The 15,254-nt window shown below is 36.8% G+C and overlaps 1 protein-coding gene across 1 annotated transcript in view; it reads left to right on the top strand.

The window, feature by feature from the left end:
• NAA15 (N-alpha-acetyltransferase 15, NatA auxiliary subunit) overlaps window positions 1-15,254 on the top strand; it is a 46,486-nt gene that overhangs the window by 19,413 nt on the left and 11,819 nt on the right. Inside the window, exons 14-15 of the mRNA XM_044913081.1 lie at window positions 9,067-9,260; window positions 14,061-14,169. Of these exons, the coding sequence (XP_044769016.1) occupies window positions 9,067-9,260; window positions 14,061-14,169 (303 nt within the window). The remainder of the gene's footprint in view (window positions 1-9,066; window positions 9,261-14,060; window positions 14,170-15,254) is intronic.

The following is a 15,254-nucleotide window of genomic DNA, read 5'->3' as shown; positions in this document are numbered from 1 at the left end:
TGTGTCTTTGTATTTTTGTGTAGCGTAGATTTTTTTTGAGCTTTTTAGTGAGCACCTTGTGGGAAGATGTTATACATGCTTAGAAAATGATGATGGACATTTTGTGGATTTCCCTAAGCAATAAAAGAAAAATACTGTTTATACTTTGAAAAGTGAAGCAAGAATTTAATTTGTAACCGATCATTAGCTTTTAAGAAGTTGAATTTCATGAGTTTAACATTTAAAATCTGGTTTACCCAGTACTGTAAATTGCTAACTATCGTTAGTGTCGGCACTCTACATTAGTGTTGGCTGTCAGTATATCTCGTTATTCTGTTCTTCTTTGTAATAGTTATTTATAATTAACCTACTGAAAGGTGAAAATTGCTTGAACATTAAAAGCCAGTTTGGAATTAAACTAGTAAGATTGCCTAATAATTTATCATTTGGCCAGTTTTTAAAGTGCTATTTTTATATCATGATGCCAGAATGTATAGTCTTCCATAGATAATTATTTGGGAAAGGTTCTCAGAATAAAAATGATACAGGCATGTAGAAGGATATAAATATACATCCAAATATTTTGTGAGTTGTTCATGGCAAAAATGTTACATGAGGTGGCGGAAAAAGTGTGTCAGATTTTATTATTCAGTCCTGAGCTTATTCCTCTTCTGAAGTTACGGTTGGTGGTTTTCTGTAGCCTTCTTCCTGATAAAGACCTTTGGATCCTTTTGTTAATTTTTATTAAAATTTCAAATCACACATTGAAACCCTTGTATAGATTTCATTTGACCCTCTACGTGTTGTTGCTTCTTTAACTAGAAAGAAAATGTCAGTAAGAATCTACAAAACAATTACAGTTGAAGCTGAGAGCTGTGATCCTGTGGCTTCTTTTATCTTTCTGTTCACTCCTCCTGCCTTTCTCCTCTTCTTCAGATTATTCAAATAATAGACAATTAACTCTATACAAAGTTAAAACAATTCAGAAATACACTAGCAAATGTGAAAATCCCCTTTCACTATTCTGCATACCCATAGATAATCTTCTTTCAAAGGTTATCGCTATCTCTATAAAAGGTTCAATTGCCTTTGTACACAATTACATATTTCAGTTATATGTGTATGTAAACTCCACACACACATATCAGGGCCGTTCTTTGAGGTTGTTTGGTTTACATTTGTTTTATTTTTCTAGCCCCATAAATGAGTAATATTATCTCCAGTATTCTGCAACTTATTTTTTCATAGTGTTGCTCCATATCTGGACATAACTTACTACAATCATCAGTCATTTTAAAGGCTATGTAGGAACCTATGTGGGTTTTTTTCCCTCACCATTATGGTGCTATAGTAAATGTCCTTGTATATCATTTTGTACTTGTTTATTTAGCGTGGATTGTTAGAAGTGGAAATTACTGGGTTAAAGAGTATAAGAATTTGAAATAGTGTCACATTGCCTTCCTTAATTAAAAGGTTCATCAGTTTTTATTGCCACAGTATTGAGCTTATCTTTTACTTTATTGAGCTGAGCTTTTCCTTTATTGCTAACACAAAAAATTATCCATCCTTTACATTTTCATTATTTGGGGGAAAATAATCTGATTTATAATTCCTAGATTATTTAGAGATTTATTTATTTTTAGAGAAAGAGTGTGTGTGCGTGTACATCTGGGGGGTGGGGCAGAGGGAGAGAAAGTCCCAAGCAGACTTTGCGCTGAGTGTGGAGCCTGACTCAGGGATCGATCTCACAACCCCAAGATCATGACCCAGGCTGAAATCAAGAGTCAGACACTCAACTGGCTGCACCACCCAGGTGCCCTTATAATTCCTAGATTTATTTATTTTTTTTTTTAAGATTTTATTTATTAGCATGCGCAAGAAGGAAGAAGGGTAGAGGGAGAAGCAGACTCCCTGCCAAGCAGGGAGCCCATTATGGGACTCAATCCCAGGACCCTGGAATCATGACCTGAGCTGAAGGCAGACGCTTAACTGACTCAACCACCCAGGCGCCCCTAATTCCTAGATTTTTAAGAATGGAACATCTGTGTATGTTTTCATGTGGCCTTTGGCTTTCTTGTATGAATTGCCTATTCATGTCTTTTTCCCATTTTATTTTTCAACTTGGTTTGTAGAAGTTCTCTGCATGTTCAGGACTTTAATCCTTGTTTAGGTATTACAGAAATTTTCTTCCTGTTTTACTTTGGTCTTTATGGTAGCTATCTTTTATTATGGAAAAGTATTCATTTATATGAGATAAAATTTCTTTAGTCTTTTGTGGCTTCTAAGTCTTGCATAGAAAGGCTTTTTTACTTCAGAATTTAAAATGTATTTATTTTAGAAGATATTTATCTTCTGTGTTTCCTTACAATATTCTTTTTTTTATGTTATGTTAATCACCATACATTACATCATTAGTTTTTGATGTCGTGTTCCATGATTCATTGTTTGCATATAACACCCAGTGCTCCATGCAGTATGTGCCCTCTTTAATACCATCACCAGGCTAACCCATCCCCCCACCTCCTGCCCTCTAGAACACTCAGTTTGTTTCTCAGAGTCCATAGTCTCTCATGGTTCGTCTCCCCCTCTGATTTTCCCCCCTCCTTACAATATTCTGTTACGTTTACAATCATCTGGAGTTAATTTTTTTAAAGATTTATTTATTTATCTTGAGAGGGTGGGGGGAAGGGTAGAGAGAGGGTGAGTGAGAATCCCTAGCAGACACAGGGCTCCATCCCATGACCCCGAGACCATGACCCCAGCCAAAACCAAGAGTTGGATGCTCATCTGACTGTACCACCCAGGCACCCCTCATCTGGAGTTAATTGTTATATAATGATGTGAAGTAGAACGTAGCTTATTACCCCTAGATAGACGGCTGACTTCTCAACAGTATTTTTGATAGGTTGTCATATTCCCCACTGATTTAAAAAGGGGCACCTGCCTGGCTGTCTGTGGAGCATGCGACTCGATCTCTGGGTTGTGAGTTCGAGCCCCACATTGGGTGTAGAGATTACTTAAAATCTTTAAAAATAAAAAAATAAAATGCCACCTTTATCATGAACTAAACTGTGAAAATACAGCGTAGTGGGTTGTGGGTATGGTGTCGGTTCCCACATACATCAGAAATTCCTGTAAAGACATTAAACTGTGGTATTGACATTAGTATACAGGTTTCTGTTCTTATGATCTCTTTGTCTCTTCTTAAAATCCAATACTATGTCTTTAGAATTTTCTTGCTTTTATATGAACTTGCTTATATGAATTACCTTGTCTGTCGGAAAGTTGGAGGTGTATTTTTTTTTTTTTTTTAAGATTTTTATTTATTTGACAGAGAGCGAGAGCAGGGATACAAGCAGGGGGAGTGGGAGAGGGAGAAGCAGGCTCTCCGCTGAGCAGGGAGCCCGATGTGGCGCTTGATCCCAGGACCCTGGGAGCATGACCTGAGCCGAAGGCAGTCGCTTAACCAACTGAGCCACCAGGGCGCCCCTCTTTTGGAGTTTTTAATTTAAATTGCATTTGAGATACGGATTACCATTTGGGGTGGGGATATCTTAAATAATATCGAATCTTTGCATGCTAGAATGCATTGTATCTCCTATTTCTGTTTGTGTAATTATATAACTTTGGTGAATTTACTGCTAGCATTATCTCTACATGTCTTTTTTTTCCATTACAGTATTCTAAATGAATATTATAGTTTTTGTCAAGTTGGTATCCTTATTGAACTCTGATATTAGGTTTAGTAGTTTTTTCAGCTTATTTTTTAAAAAATTGTTTATGTAAGCTGTTATATTAATCTGTAAACATTGGTAGTTTGTTTTCTTTCATTATTTATACCTCTCTTTTTTGTACCTTATTGCATTGGTGAGGGTTGCTGAAACTGCTAATTAATGGAAACAGTAGTATACTTGCTGCCTTTTTTATCTTAGACATAATGTTTCTAATGGTCCACCATAAAGCTTGCTATTTGTAGTAAATATCTGGTAGTTACCCTTTATTTGGTTGAGAAGTTATTTTTTGCTTCTTAGGTTTTTATCTTTTCAGTAAATTTTTTTTTTTTTAAGATTTTATTCATTTATTTGACAGAGACACAGTGAGAGAGGGAATACAAGCAGGGGGAGTGGGAGAAGGAGCAGCAGACTTCCTGCAGAGCAGGGAGCCTGATGCAGGGCTCCATCCCAGGACACTGGGATCATGACCTGAGCCGAAGGCAGATGCTTAACGACTGAGCCACCCAGGCACCCCTATCTTTTCAGTAAACTTAAAAGAGTCTTACTAACGTGGCCAGATTTATTTTGCCTTCTTAAGTGAATGTTGATTTGGCTGTATAGAGTAGTCTAGGTTTAGGTGTTGTTTGCTATGTATATACATATATGCATGCATACACATACATATACACACCAATTTTTTATTTTTAAGATAGTGCAATATTCTAGCATAGTAGAATTCTCTGGATCCTTCTAAGTGAAAATTCTGATCTCTATTATGTTCACACAAGTAAAAATTCATGTAAAGTTGAGACCATGCTTATCCAGATAAATAGTGCTACATTAAGTGAAACAGGATTTGAATTCTTAATTTCTATATTAACTTCTGATGCGGTTATTCCTTTTTCTATTTTTGTATGGCAACTCTGTTATTATAAACTGGGTGAGTCCTTTCAAGGCAGTGGGAGATAATATAGAATAAGATCACAAAATAGCCAGTGGACCAGATCCGTACTGCAGTTTGATTTGATAAATGAAGTTTTATTGGGATGTAGCTGAGCCTATTTGTTTATGTATTATTTATGGTGAATTTTGTGCTACAGTAGCTGAGTTTTTTTTGCACCAGAGACCCATGGCTTACAGAGATGAAAATATTTAGTATCTGGCCCATTATAAAAAAAGATTATTGACTCCTGGTGTAGCATAGTGGAAGGAAAGAGCCCAGCCAGACTTTGGAGTCAGAGTGAAGTGGATTTAAATCCTTATTCTGCCTTTTGTTATTACTCTTGAGTTAATATTTTTCCTCTGAAACCTCAGTTTTCTCATACATAAAATAATATTATACTCTAATCAATGAGATTATTGAGGATATTAAGTAAAATAATGCATGCATGGTATCTGGTATGTAGTAAGGAAGCAAGTGGTAGCAGTTATTTTACAAGTCATTAAAAGGCCAGAATTTTTGTGGTTATTCATTTATAAATGTCTTGTACTTTGAGAATGTAATTTTTGGTCCTTGTTTGAAATTTTCTTTTTTAGTAGTAAGGGCTTCTTTACTAGGAAAAAGAGAAACTGGTGTGCCTTTGTTTTTGAAGGTTGTTGTGTATTGACACATAATAAATTTCCCTAAATTTAGCAGCTGAAAACAACTATTTCCATAGTTCAGGAATTTAGAAGCATCTAGGTTGTTCCAGCTCAGGGTCTCTTATAAAGTTATAGTTAAATTGTTGGCTGAGGGTTGTGGGAGGGGGGCACCTGGGTGGCTCAGTTGGATAAACATCTGCCCCTTTGGCTCAGGTCATGATATCAGGGTCCTGGGATCGAGCCCCGCATCAGGCTCCCTGCTCAGAGAGTCTGCTTCTCCCTCTCCCTCTCCCACTCCCCCTGCTTGTGGGCTCTTTTTCTCTCTTACTCTTTCAAATAAATAAATAAAATCTTTTAAAAAAAAATGTTGATTGGGGCTACAATCATCTGAAAGTTTAACTAGGGCTAGAAGATCCATTTCCCAGATGACTCACTCACATGGCTTTTGGCAGGTGGCCTTAATATGTTAGTCTCTCTGGAGGGTTTCTTCAGTTCCTCAAGGCATAGTAGCCAGCCATGAGAGCAAGGAAGAAGCCACAACACTTTTAATGTTCTACTCTCTCGACATAACACCCCATCACCTCCTACATGTTCTGTTTGGTAAAAGTGAGTCACCAAGTCTAACCTATATTTGAGTGGGAGAAGAATCATACAATTTGTAGTCATATTTTTAACTGCCATATTCTGCATTCTGACACAAATTATTTACATTATTCTTTTTTTTTTTTTAAGATTTTATTTATTTATTGGAGAGAGAGAGACGGAGATCGTGAGAGAGCAGGAACAGGGAGAAGGGGGAGAAGCAGGCTCCCCGCTGAGCAGGGAGTGATGCAGGGCTCGATCCCAGGACTCCGGGATCATGACCTGAGCCAAAGGCAGACACTTAACTGACTGAGCCACCCAGGCACCCTATTTATATTATTCTTACATGCAAAATACACTTGCCCCTTCCAAGGCCTTCAAAAGTCTCATTCCATTACAGCATTAGCTCAAAGTCCAGAATGTAAGTTATATATGTGTATGAGGTGCTGGTGCTGATGAGATTTCTTTAATATGGTTCTGATTTAGTATAGCTAGTATAGCTCTTCAAGTATAGTTCTTGATATGAAATCCTGTACCAGGGGCACCTGGGTGGCTCAGTCTGTTAAGCATCTCTTGTGGGCTCAGGTCATGATCCCAGCATCCTGGGATCGAGCTCTGCGTCGCTCCCTGCTCAGTGGGGAATCTGCTTCTCCCTCTGCCACTCTCCCTGCTTAGTCTCTCTCTCGTCTCTTTCAAATAAATAAATCTTAAAGAAATCCTGTGCCAAGTACATGTCCAATATAAATTGATTGCAGAGGAATATTCTTGATCAAAAGGGGGTGGTGAAGGGGAAATGGGAGGCACACAGGAGTTACTGGTTATGTCAGTTCTTAAGTCCAGTTGGGTATAGGGTAGCAGTTCTTTGATTAGGACTCATGATGTAGGACTAATTCTCTTAATGGTTCCTGGTTCTATGCTGTGGTTTCTTGGCTCCACCTTCTGCATCTTCTTTCCTTGTTCTTAAAAGTTAGCATTTGTGGGGTGCCTAGCCAGCTCAATTGGAAGAGCTTGCAACTCTTGATCTTGGGGTGTGGGTTCAAGCCTTAATGTTGGGTGTAGTGATTACTAAAAAAATTAATTTTTAAAAAGTTAGCATTTGTTTGCACCTGAGTAGTTTTTCAGTCTGCTTCCAAAATTTGGGGGTTCTTTTGTACTATCTCTGTTCCTTTCAGTCCAAATTTGCTATGTTTCTGCCCATAGAATTCTCTTAAAATCTATGGATCTTTTGTGAATCTTACTGGAAGCCACATGCATGAATATCTTTGTCTACCTTGAGCTTTTGCTGAGAGGACAGCACCCTTGAGTTTCTTAGAAGTTCTGTTGTTTGAAAGGATCAGTGAATCATACCCTTAAAATTTTTAAGAGAAAAGAGCCTTTTGGGTGACCAGTAACTGCTGAAGTACCATCTTTCTGAGTTCTGAGTTTTAAAGGATTTTAAAGCCAAACTCTGCTTTCTCTGTTGACATATTTTCTTGGCAGTTCTCTGAATTTAACCTTTGGTCAGCAGCCATTTTTGAAGAGGCTAAGAATTTTCAAAACTGTCAAGTCCTTGTTACATTTGTTTCTTTCTCTTGCATTTTAATTACAATCTGCAAGAGGAATCAGGTGCTACCTTAACTACGCCCTCTTTTTTTTAGCTTGGAAATCCCTCTAGCTAATCACTCAGTTCATTTGACGTATTTTATGATGTTATTAAATACATGTTATTAAACTTTCTGCCTGTACATGACTATAACATGTGTCACTTGCAGCCTCTTCAAAATCCAATCTCTATTAAATAGTCTAGGGTCCTTTGAGCTTCCACTAATGCTTTTTCCAAGTTTTTCCACCTTTTGCCATACTCGAACCAAAGTCAGTCCTACATTTTAGGTTTTTATTGCAGCAGCACCCCACTTCCAGATACCAAAATCTGCCTCGGTTATCTGTTGCTGCGTAACAGATTGCCTACACATAGCTACAGACATATATTATCTCAGAGTTACTGTGGGCCAGGAATTCAGAAGTCACTTAGCTGTATGATTTTGAAAGATGTGGGTGCTCTCAGGAGATTGAAATGAAGATGGCAGCCAAAGGCTTCTGAAGGGATGATTTGAGTTGGAGAATCTGCTTCTGAAGGGTTGATTTGAGTTGGAGAATCCAAGATGGCTTACTCTCATGGCTGGAGGCCTATTCTTGGCCACTTGGGTCTTTCCATGTTTGTGTATCTTCACAACATGGCAGTTGGTTTCTTCTGAGTGGCCCAAGAGAAAGCAAAGAGGAATCCACCATGCTTTTATGTTCTGATCTTGGATGTCATACACTTTGATTTCTAGCATATTCCATTCGTTGGAAGTGAGTTAAGTATAGGCCACAATTAAGGGAAGGGGAAATAGGCTCAACCTTTTGAAGGAAAGAGTTTATGGGCATATTTGAAAATCACGCTATGATGGTATATTTTAGATTGACCTTTTTCATTTCTCACAATCAATAAGTATTGCCCAAATAAATACCAGTTGCACATGTAACTTTCAGATTTATTGCTTGAAGACTAAACAATAGATTTTTTACTTTATTATCTCATATTTGTGATTTCCAGTCTTTCCCTTGAGACATTTCGTAGTTTATACCACAAAAGCTATTGTTAATTTTCAGTGTCAAGCTTTTAATTTGCCATATAGTTATTTATTATTCCATCAACAAATATTTGAGTATTTTCTGTATATTCTGCTAGGCCCTGAGAATACAAAAATTACAAGTAAGACAGGGTCTCTTCCACCAAGGAGTTCACAGTCTAAAAGAGATCCACATGTATAAATGAAGTATTGTGACAAGTAAAATATATGTCATAGTGGCAGCACTGAGTAGAGAATAAATAACTGACAAGGTTAGAGAGGCATAACTAAGAAAAAGCATAGTCTAAGGCCATAGAAATTATGAGAGAAATATGAGACAGCTTGTTACATTTCTAGAACTGCAAGTATATTGCTGGAGGAATTTGTATGCTTTTATGTTTTGCTGTGGTTGTGGCACCAGGTCTCCACCTGGTTTCAAAACATTTTTTTGAAGAGATCACAGTGTTCTCTATCGAATGTGGAACCATTAAATGGCTAGGTACACATAGGCACATGAACATGTATAACATGTAATATTTTTTATGGGAGTTTTAATGAGAATGTTAGTGATTGGTCATTACTAATAATGCTTTTAATTAATTAACACATATTGCCTACAGCAAACATGTCTGACAAAGAGCTAAAGAAGCTACGTAATAAACAAAGAAGAGCTCAAAAGAAAGCCCAGATAGAAGAAGAGAAAAAAAATGCAGAAAAAGAAAAGCAGCAGAGAAATCAGAAAAAGAAAAAGGATGATGATGATGAGGAAATTGGAGGGCCAAAAGAAGAACTTATCCCTGAGAAACTGGCCAAGGTACTTAATAATAGTGTTGAGCACAATTGAGTGAAATTTCATGACCAGCTATTGTCATTTTATACTGTCTTATTTAACCAATTTGATTATAGATTTTAGAGTGAAAAATCATTTTAATTTTTAGTCTACTTTCTTTCTCTCTCTTTCTCTCTCTCTCTCTTTCTTTCTTTCTTTCTTGATCATATTTCACATTTAAAACTTGGAACAATGATCCTGATCCAGAGTAATCTAGTATGGTATAGTGGAAAGTTTTGGCTTTTGAGTCATTCTGATCTGGGTCCACATATCAGCGCTTCTACTTCACTGTGTATCTTGGACACTTTGTCTCACCTCTCTGATGGTTTTCTCATGTATAAAAAGGGACTAGGAAGAAATCCCTACTAGGCAGGGATGTTAGGATTAAAGGAACTATATGTGCAAAGAATGTAGCATCTGTTATAAGTGGTAACATGCACCTTTTTATATCTAGACCAAATTGAGCTTATTGAAAAGTAAGTGTATATGTATATCTTTCACCCATGTGTCAGTTTACAGTTTTTCTTTATTGGACTTTGCTATTTGAACCTAATCTCTTTAAAAGTCCCTAAATATTTTCCCCCAAGCCAAAAATCATATCTGCCATTTTTAACCATTAAGCTGAAACCAAGGTATTCATTGTCAAATGAACCATTTTGATTAATAACATACCTATGCACTTCTGGCCGTTGGTGTTCAGCTACTCCATGTGAAAATAATTGCATGGTTTATTATGTTAAAGCAATAAATATAGTAAGCACTAGAGTTCAGTATTAGCCTCACTAGTAACTAAAAAATAAAAATCAACTGCCTTAGAACTGAGAAAAATTATAATACCTAATAAGTAGAGTTGGAAAATAGTTTTAGGATTATATCAGAGCAGATGGACAATAATACCTCATAGCAGTATTGCTAAGAACCATAGAGAAATCTAGCTTGGATTTCAAAGGATATATTGACATCCTTTCACAAATAATTGTATAACTTCTAGGACAAAAATACTATCTATTTTTTTTTTTAAAGATTTTATTTATTCATTTGAGAGAGAGAATGAGAGAGAGAGAGAGCATGAGAGGGGGGAGGGTCAGAGGGAGAAGCAGACCCCCTGCCGAGCAGGAAGCCCGATGCGGGACTCGATCCCGGGACTCCAGGATCATGACCTGAGCCAAATGCAGCCGCCCAACCAACTGAGCCACCCAGGTGCCCCAAAGATACTATCTTTTTATTGTTGGGAGTTTATTGGAAGAATATACAGAATAGTGAGGAGGCACAGAAAATTGCCTTTTAGGCCTCATGGAGAATTGCAAAGTTATTCAGGGATAATACCGGCTTTAAGGGCCTTCCATCTTTATACTTCAGCTTTCTTTATTACTACCACTTTTACCACTGTCACTGACAGTCTGCCACCCCCATTCTTTCTACATACTTTCTCTATAGGCCATGACTTTTCTTACTGACTTTTTTCTTTGTAACACTTTATATCTTCCATTATACTTCTTAGAGAGAGGATCTATTTGGATTATTTAGTCACTGTCTAATAAAGATCACTTACCCCCACAGAGCAGAATTCTTATACCAGGCCTCCTTATAGACTATTGGGTTTTCCTTGTGTCCAGCTTATCATAGCTGCTTTTGGGCCAGATGTCAAGTTATAGTTTAATTATTTATAGCTAGAGGTTTGTAGAGTCTCAGAAGAAAATAATGCCTACAGAAAGTGCTTTATTTGGAAAGAGCCCAGTGGAAGGTACCCACTTTCATAGGCTGCTGTTTAATATATACTATTCTTACCTGTTAGGCACATAACACACTTCTCTTCCTAGGATACCTGCCTCCAGGATGCCCCCTTCTAATAGCATCCACACTTACTTGTATCCCCAGTGTGGTGGCAGTGCTAGATTACACCAAGCCATCATGATAAAGTATGGCATTGTAGGCTATTTTAAAAGCTGCCTGCCATATCTGGATTTGCAGTCTCTAGATTCTGATTTTTTATCATCTTATATTTTATCATTCTTAATGTTACAAATGATATATTTAGTGTCACCAGTTCAGGATTTTATATATGTAATAATAAAATAAAAGCATTATTAAGTTAGCAGTAATTCCAGTTAAAGAAAAAAGGAAAATAAGAGGTTTAGTGAGTTTAATATTCAGTTAACTGAGTATAAACCTGAAGTCTTTGTTTCTCCAACTTATGAGGCAGTAGTTGGTATTTATGAGTTCCCTCATGTACCACCCATCCTATGTTCCTTCTTGCCTTCAGGAGGTAGTATTCATCTCAGCTGGATTATTTTTTTCCTTCTGTGCACACGTACGTTCCTCCTTATCAATGTGTTCTTAGTATTCTGTCTGTATAGGATTTAATAGTTTTAAACTTTCAGTTGCTATTCTGCGAGTATAGGGAGGTGTATTCTTATACAACATATTGTAATACGGATTAGACTTCACATTGGTTTATAAATTTAAAAATTGCATATGATCAGAACCGCCCTTGCAAATCTCATATTGCCCATCAACACAATGCAGTCCCATTCTACATCTCTTTAAACTTAAGTAAATTCAAATCTTCATGACTAGATGTAATTTTTTTTTTTGAGAGACAGAAATGAGTATGCATAATTCTGGCAAATTCATCCAGTACTCCCCTCATTGAACACAGGACCCCAACTGAGTATGAGACCCAGGAAGTGTGACTACCATTTGTTTATTCCATGTCAGTTCCTGTGTGCCTCTCCCAGGGTGAACATTTTGCTACAGTGATTCTCATTTTGGTACTTAATATGGTTTTCATGCACAGAATGCAAAGCAGTGATAAATACATTCATTTCTATGTGTCTGTCTTTACAACTTTAGGGATTTTTCAAGGGTAGTTTTGGTGATACTTTTTTTTTTTTTTAAGATTTTATTTATTTGACACAGAGGGAGAGACAGCCAGAGAGGGAATACAAGCAGGTGGAGTGGGAGAGGGAGAAGCAGGCTTCCCGCCAAGCAGGGAGCCTGATGTGGGGCTCGATCCCAGGACTCTGGGATCATGACCCGAGCCGAAGGGAGACGCTCAACAACTGAGCCACCCAGGCACCCCTTGATACTTTTCCCCTTTTTTTTATCTTAAGCACTGATTTTAGAACTCATCCCTGTTTATATGCTTTTGTATATATAACTCTGTACTTCATTATGTATGTATGAATATAGAATGTAGTTAGCTTTATTGTGGTTATGTACATATGTTTAAACACTTAGATTTAGCCTGACAAAAATCTTACCTATGTGAGGCACACAGAAACGTGGGGACAACAGATCCAGATTTTTTGTGGAGGCATAGGTTCTCATTTATTAGAATTGCAGGCAGAATTTCTCTTTTCTTTTTCCAAGTTTAAATACTTGATTTCAGTAAGTATAATGCTTGTATTGCCTTAGCTTCCCTGTATTCCTTGTTTCCATTTTGTGACAGCAGCCTTATCTCCCTGGTAGTAAATTACCCTGGTCAGTACAGCGATCCTCATTTCGGTCTGCTTTGAAAGTCTTGAAAAACTTGATACAGCTTCATTACAATTTCAGTTTCCAGTTCTTTACCTTTCCCTAGTAGACATTTTTCCCCTGTATACCACAAATCCCAACTCAGTAGTACATAGAATCGTGGGAATAAGAAGCAAAATATTTACAAATGTGTGAGAAAGGCATCCTTAGGAGGGCCCCTCTCTCCTCCCCTCTGTCTCTTGGTATCTACAGCTAGTAGAGTGACAGTGCCATATATTGATTTCTTGTTTAGAGTGTGTATTCTTCAGAATAATGCCAGCTGGTTTACATGCTAGTATAAGGTAAAACTCCTAGACATCACTTTTTTGCTTAAGGTGTTTTGTTTTTTGTTTTGTTTTTTAATGCTGTGAAGTAATTTCCTTAGCCAGAATCTGTGTTGGTAAAACCACAATTACCGTATTAGCAGAGGCATGTTGTACAGCTGTGTCAAATCCAAATTCCATCAAGGATAAATTGTTACTACCTCTGTGATGAGACAAGGCAAATACAGGCATGGATGTTTGGTGCCTTCTGATAAATATGGTATTGCTCCCCACCCCCATCCCAGTCTACAGAGAAGAATTTTGTCTAGATACGCAGTCTAGGAATGTAACAGTAACACAGTTATGTAGTAAATATTCTACCTGCCCAGGAATTACTACAAGTATGTAATTAATATGACATCTATATAATTAATAAAGGGTGGTAGAGACAGTTCGATAAATATAAATCTTCTTAAATGCCGTGGCATTGGAATAAATATGGATACTATAGAATTTGTATTAGAACAAAAGCAAGATAGAATGGATATTGTACTGCTTTTTTTTAATAACTTGATTATACTTCACTTTGAATTTAAAAAGAATGTTGACTCATTCTATAATATTCTCTCTCTCTCTTTCTTAATCCCTCTTCATCCTGTTTAACATCTCTCTGTCCTCCCCCCGCCCTACCCCTTGGCTATCTTAACCTGTTCATCTCACTGTCTTTCCCTGGTTCTGTTTTATCTTTCGCTTCACTTGTTGGATAGTTTCTATCCAGAGATAATGTAGTATCTATGGTTAAAAACCAGTGAAGAGTTGTAGAGTTCAAAATCCCCTTCCTTTAGATTATGGGAGGTTAAAATATGACAGTATTTCTGGGTAATGGGTAAGTGATTTTTACCAAAAAGAAAAAAGAAAGAAAACCAGAAAGTGAAGTGTTATTCACATCCTCCCCCCCCCCCCCCCATCTTGCTTCCACTTGTATAATATCTTTTATTTTTGTTAGGTTGAAACTCCATTGGAAGAAGCTATTAAATTTTTAACACCGTTGAAGAACTTGGTGAAGAACAAGATAGAAACGCATCTTTTTGCCTTTGAGATTTACTTTAGGAAAGGTAGGCAATTAGGGTATAGTGGCCCTGATAAAATTGATCACTGTTATTTCTTAGATGTAGTCACCCAAATCCAATAGTCTCACCACTGTAGGATTTTTTCCCAATGTAGCTTCTCACAGAAATGCCTGCTATATGTACAAGATATTGTGGGGAGGTATAATGATACTATTATCTCTCCTAGAACATTAAAATCAACGATAGATATTCATACATAAGGTCAAATATAGTAGTTACCATGTACGGGTGTGAATAAAATTAGTTAATGATAACAGAGGTTTGATTAGTGCCTGATACAAAGGGAGCATTGAATAAATGTTGGTTATTATTAGCTGTTATTAGAAGGTGTGGTGCTTAAGGTGTATCTTGAAAGATGGATCATATTTCTAAAAGAAAAGTTGCATAGAAAGGAAGAGGATGCATTGAGAAAACACAAGTATGCTTAAATAATGTTGAGGTTGTCTATATTGCCAGAGTCAGGTAAAAGATAATGGAAGGTCTTGGTTGTCTTGTTTAGAATGCCTAGACTAATATAGATACTAAGACTTTGTGGTATTGAATTGCTGTAATTCAGGTGGTTCATTGAAAAAAAAAAAAAGTGTATCATTAAGGTGATGCATATTGAAGGGAAGAGAAATTGGTTAGTAAGATCTGACAGAAGGTTGTTGCTCCAAGCAGTGTAACTGTTCTAAAAGAGATTGAATAAAATGGTACCTCTGTAGAGTATCCATTAAAAAATCATGTTTATCCAAAGTAATTAATAATGTCAGGTAAAGGTTGCTATATAGCATTGCTTGGAAATAGGACACAAAAACTATGGTTTAATTTTTATTAAGATATTTACATGGGTATGTAAGATAGCAAAAGGGCCAGGAAGAAATAGATCAAAAAATAACCGATGGTCTCTTGATGGATTTGAGTGATTACAGTGGTTTCTATTATATTTCTGTTTTCCAAAATGGTTGTGTTATAATTTGGAAAAGAAGTTTAATATAGTCCAGTAATTTCTTTTAAAGAAAAGTTAATACAACTCCCCTTTTCCTTTCTTTCTTTCTTTCTTTCTTTCTTTCTTTCTTTCTTTCTTTCTT

This window comes from Neomonachus schauinslandi, chromosome 2, assembly GCF_002201575.2.
Source record: "Neomonachus schauinslandi chromosome 2, ASM220157v2, whole genome shotgun sequence".
In the NCBI taxonomy this organism is placed as follows: Eukaryota; Metazoa; Chordata; class Mammalia; order Carnivora; family Phocidae; genus Neomonachus; species Neomonachus schauinslandi.
Note: the sequence above shows the minus strand (reverse complement) of the source record. Positions and strands in the feature narration are given on the sequence as shown.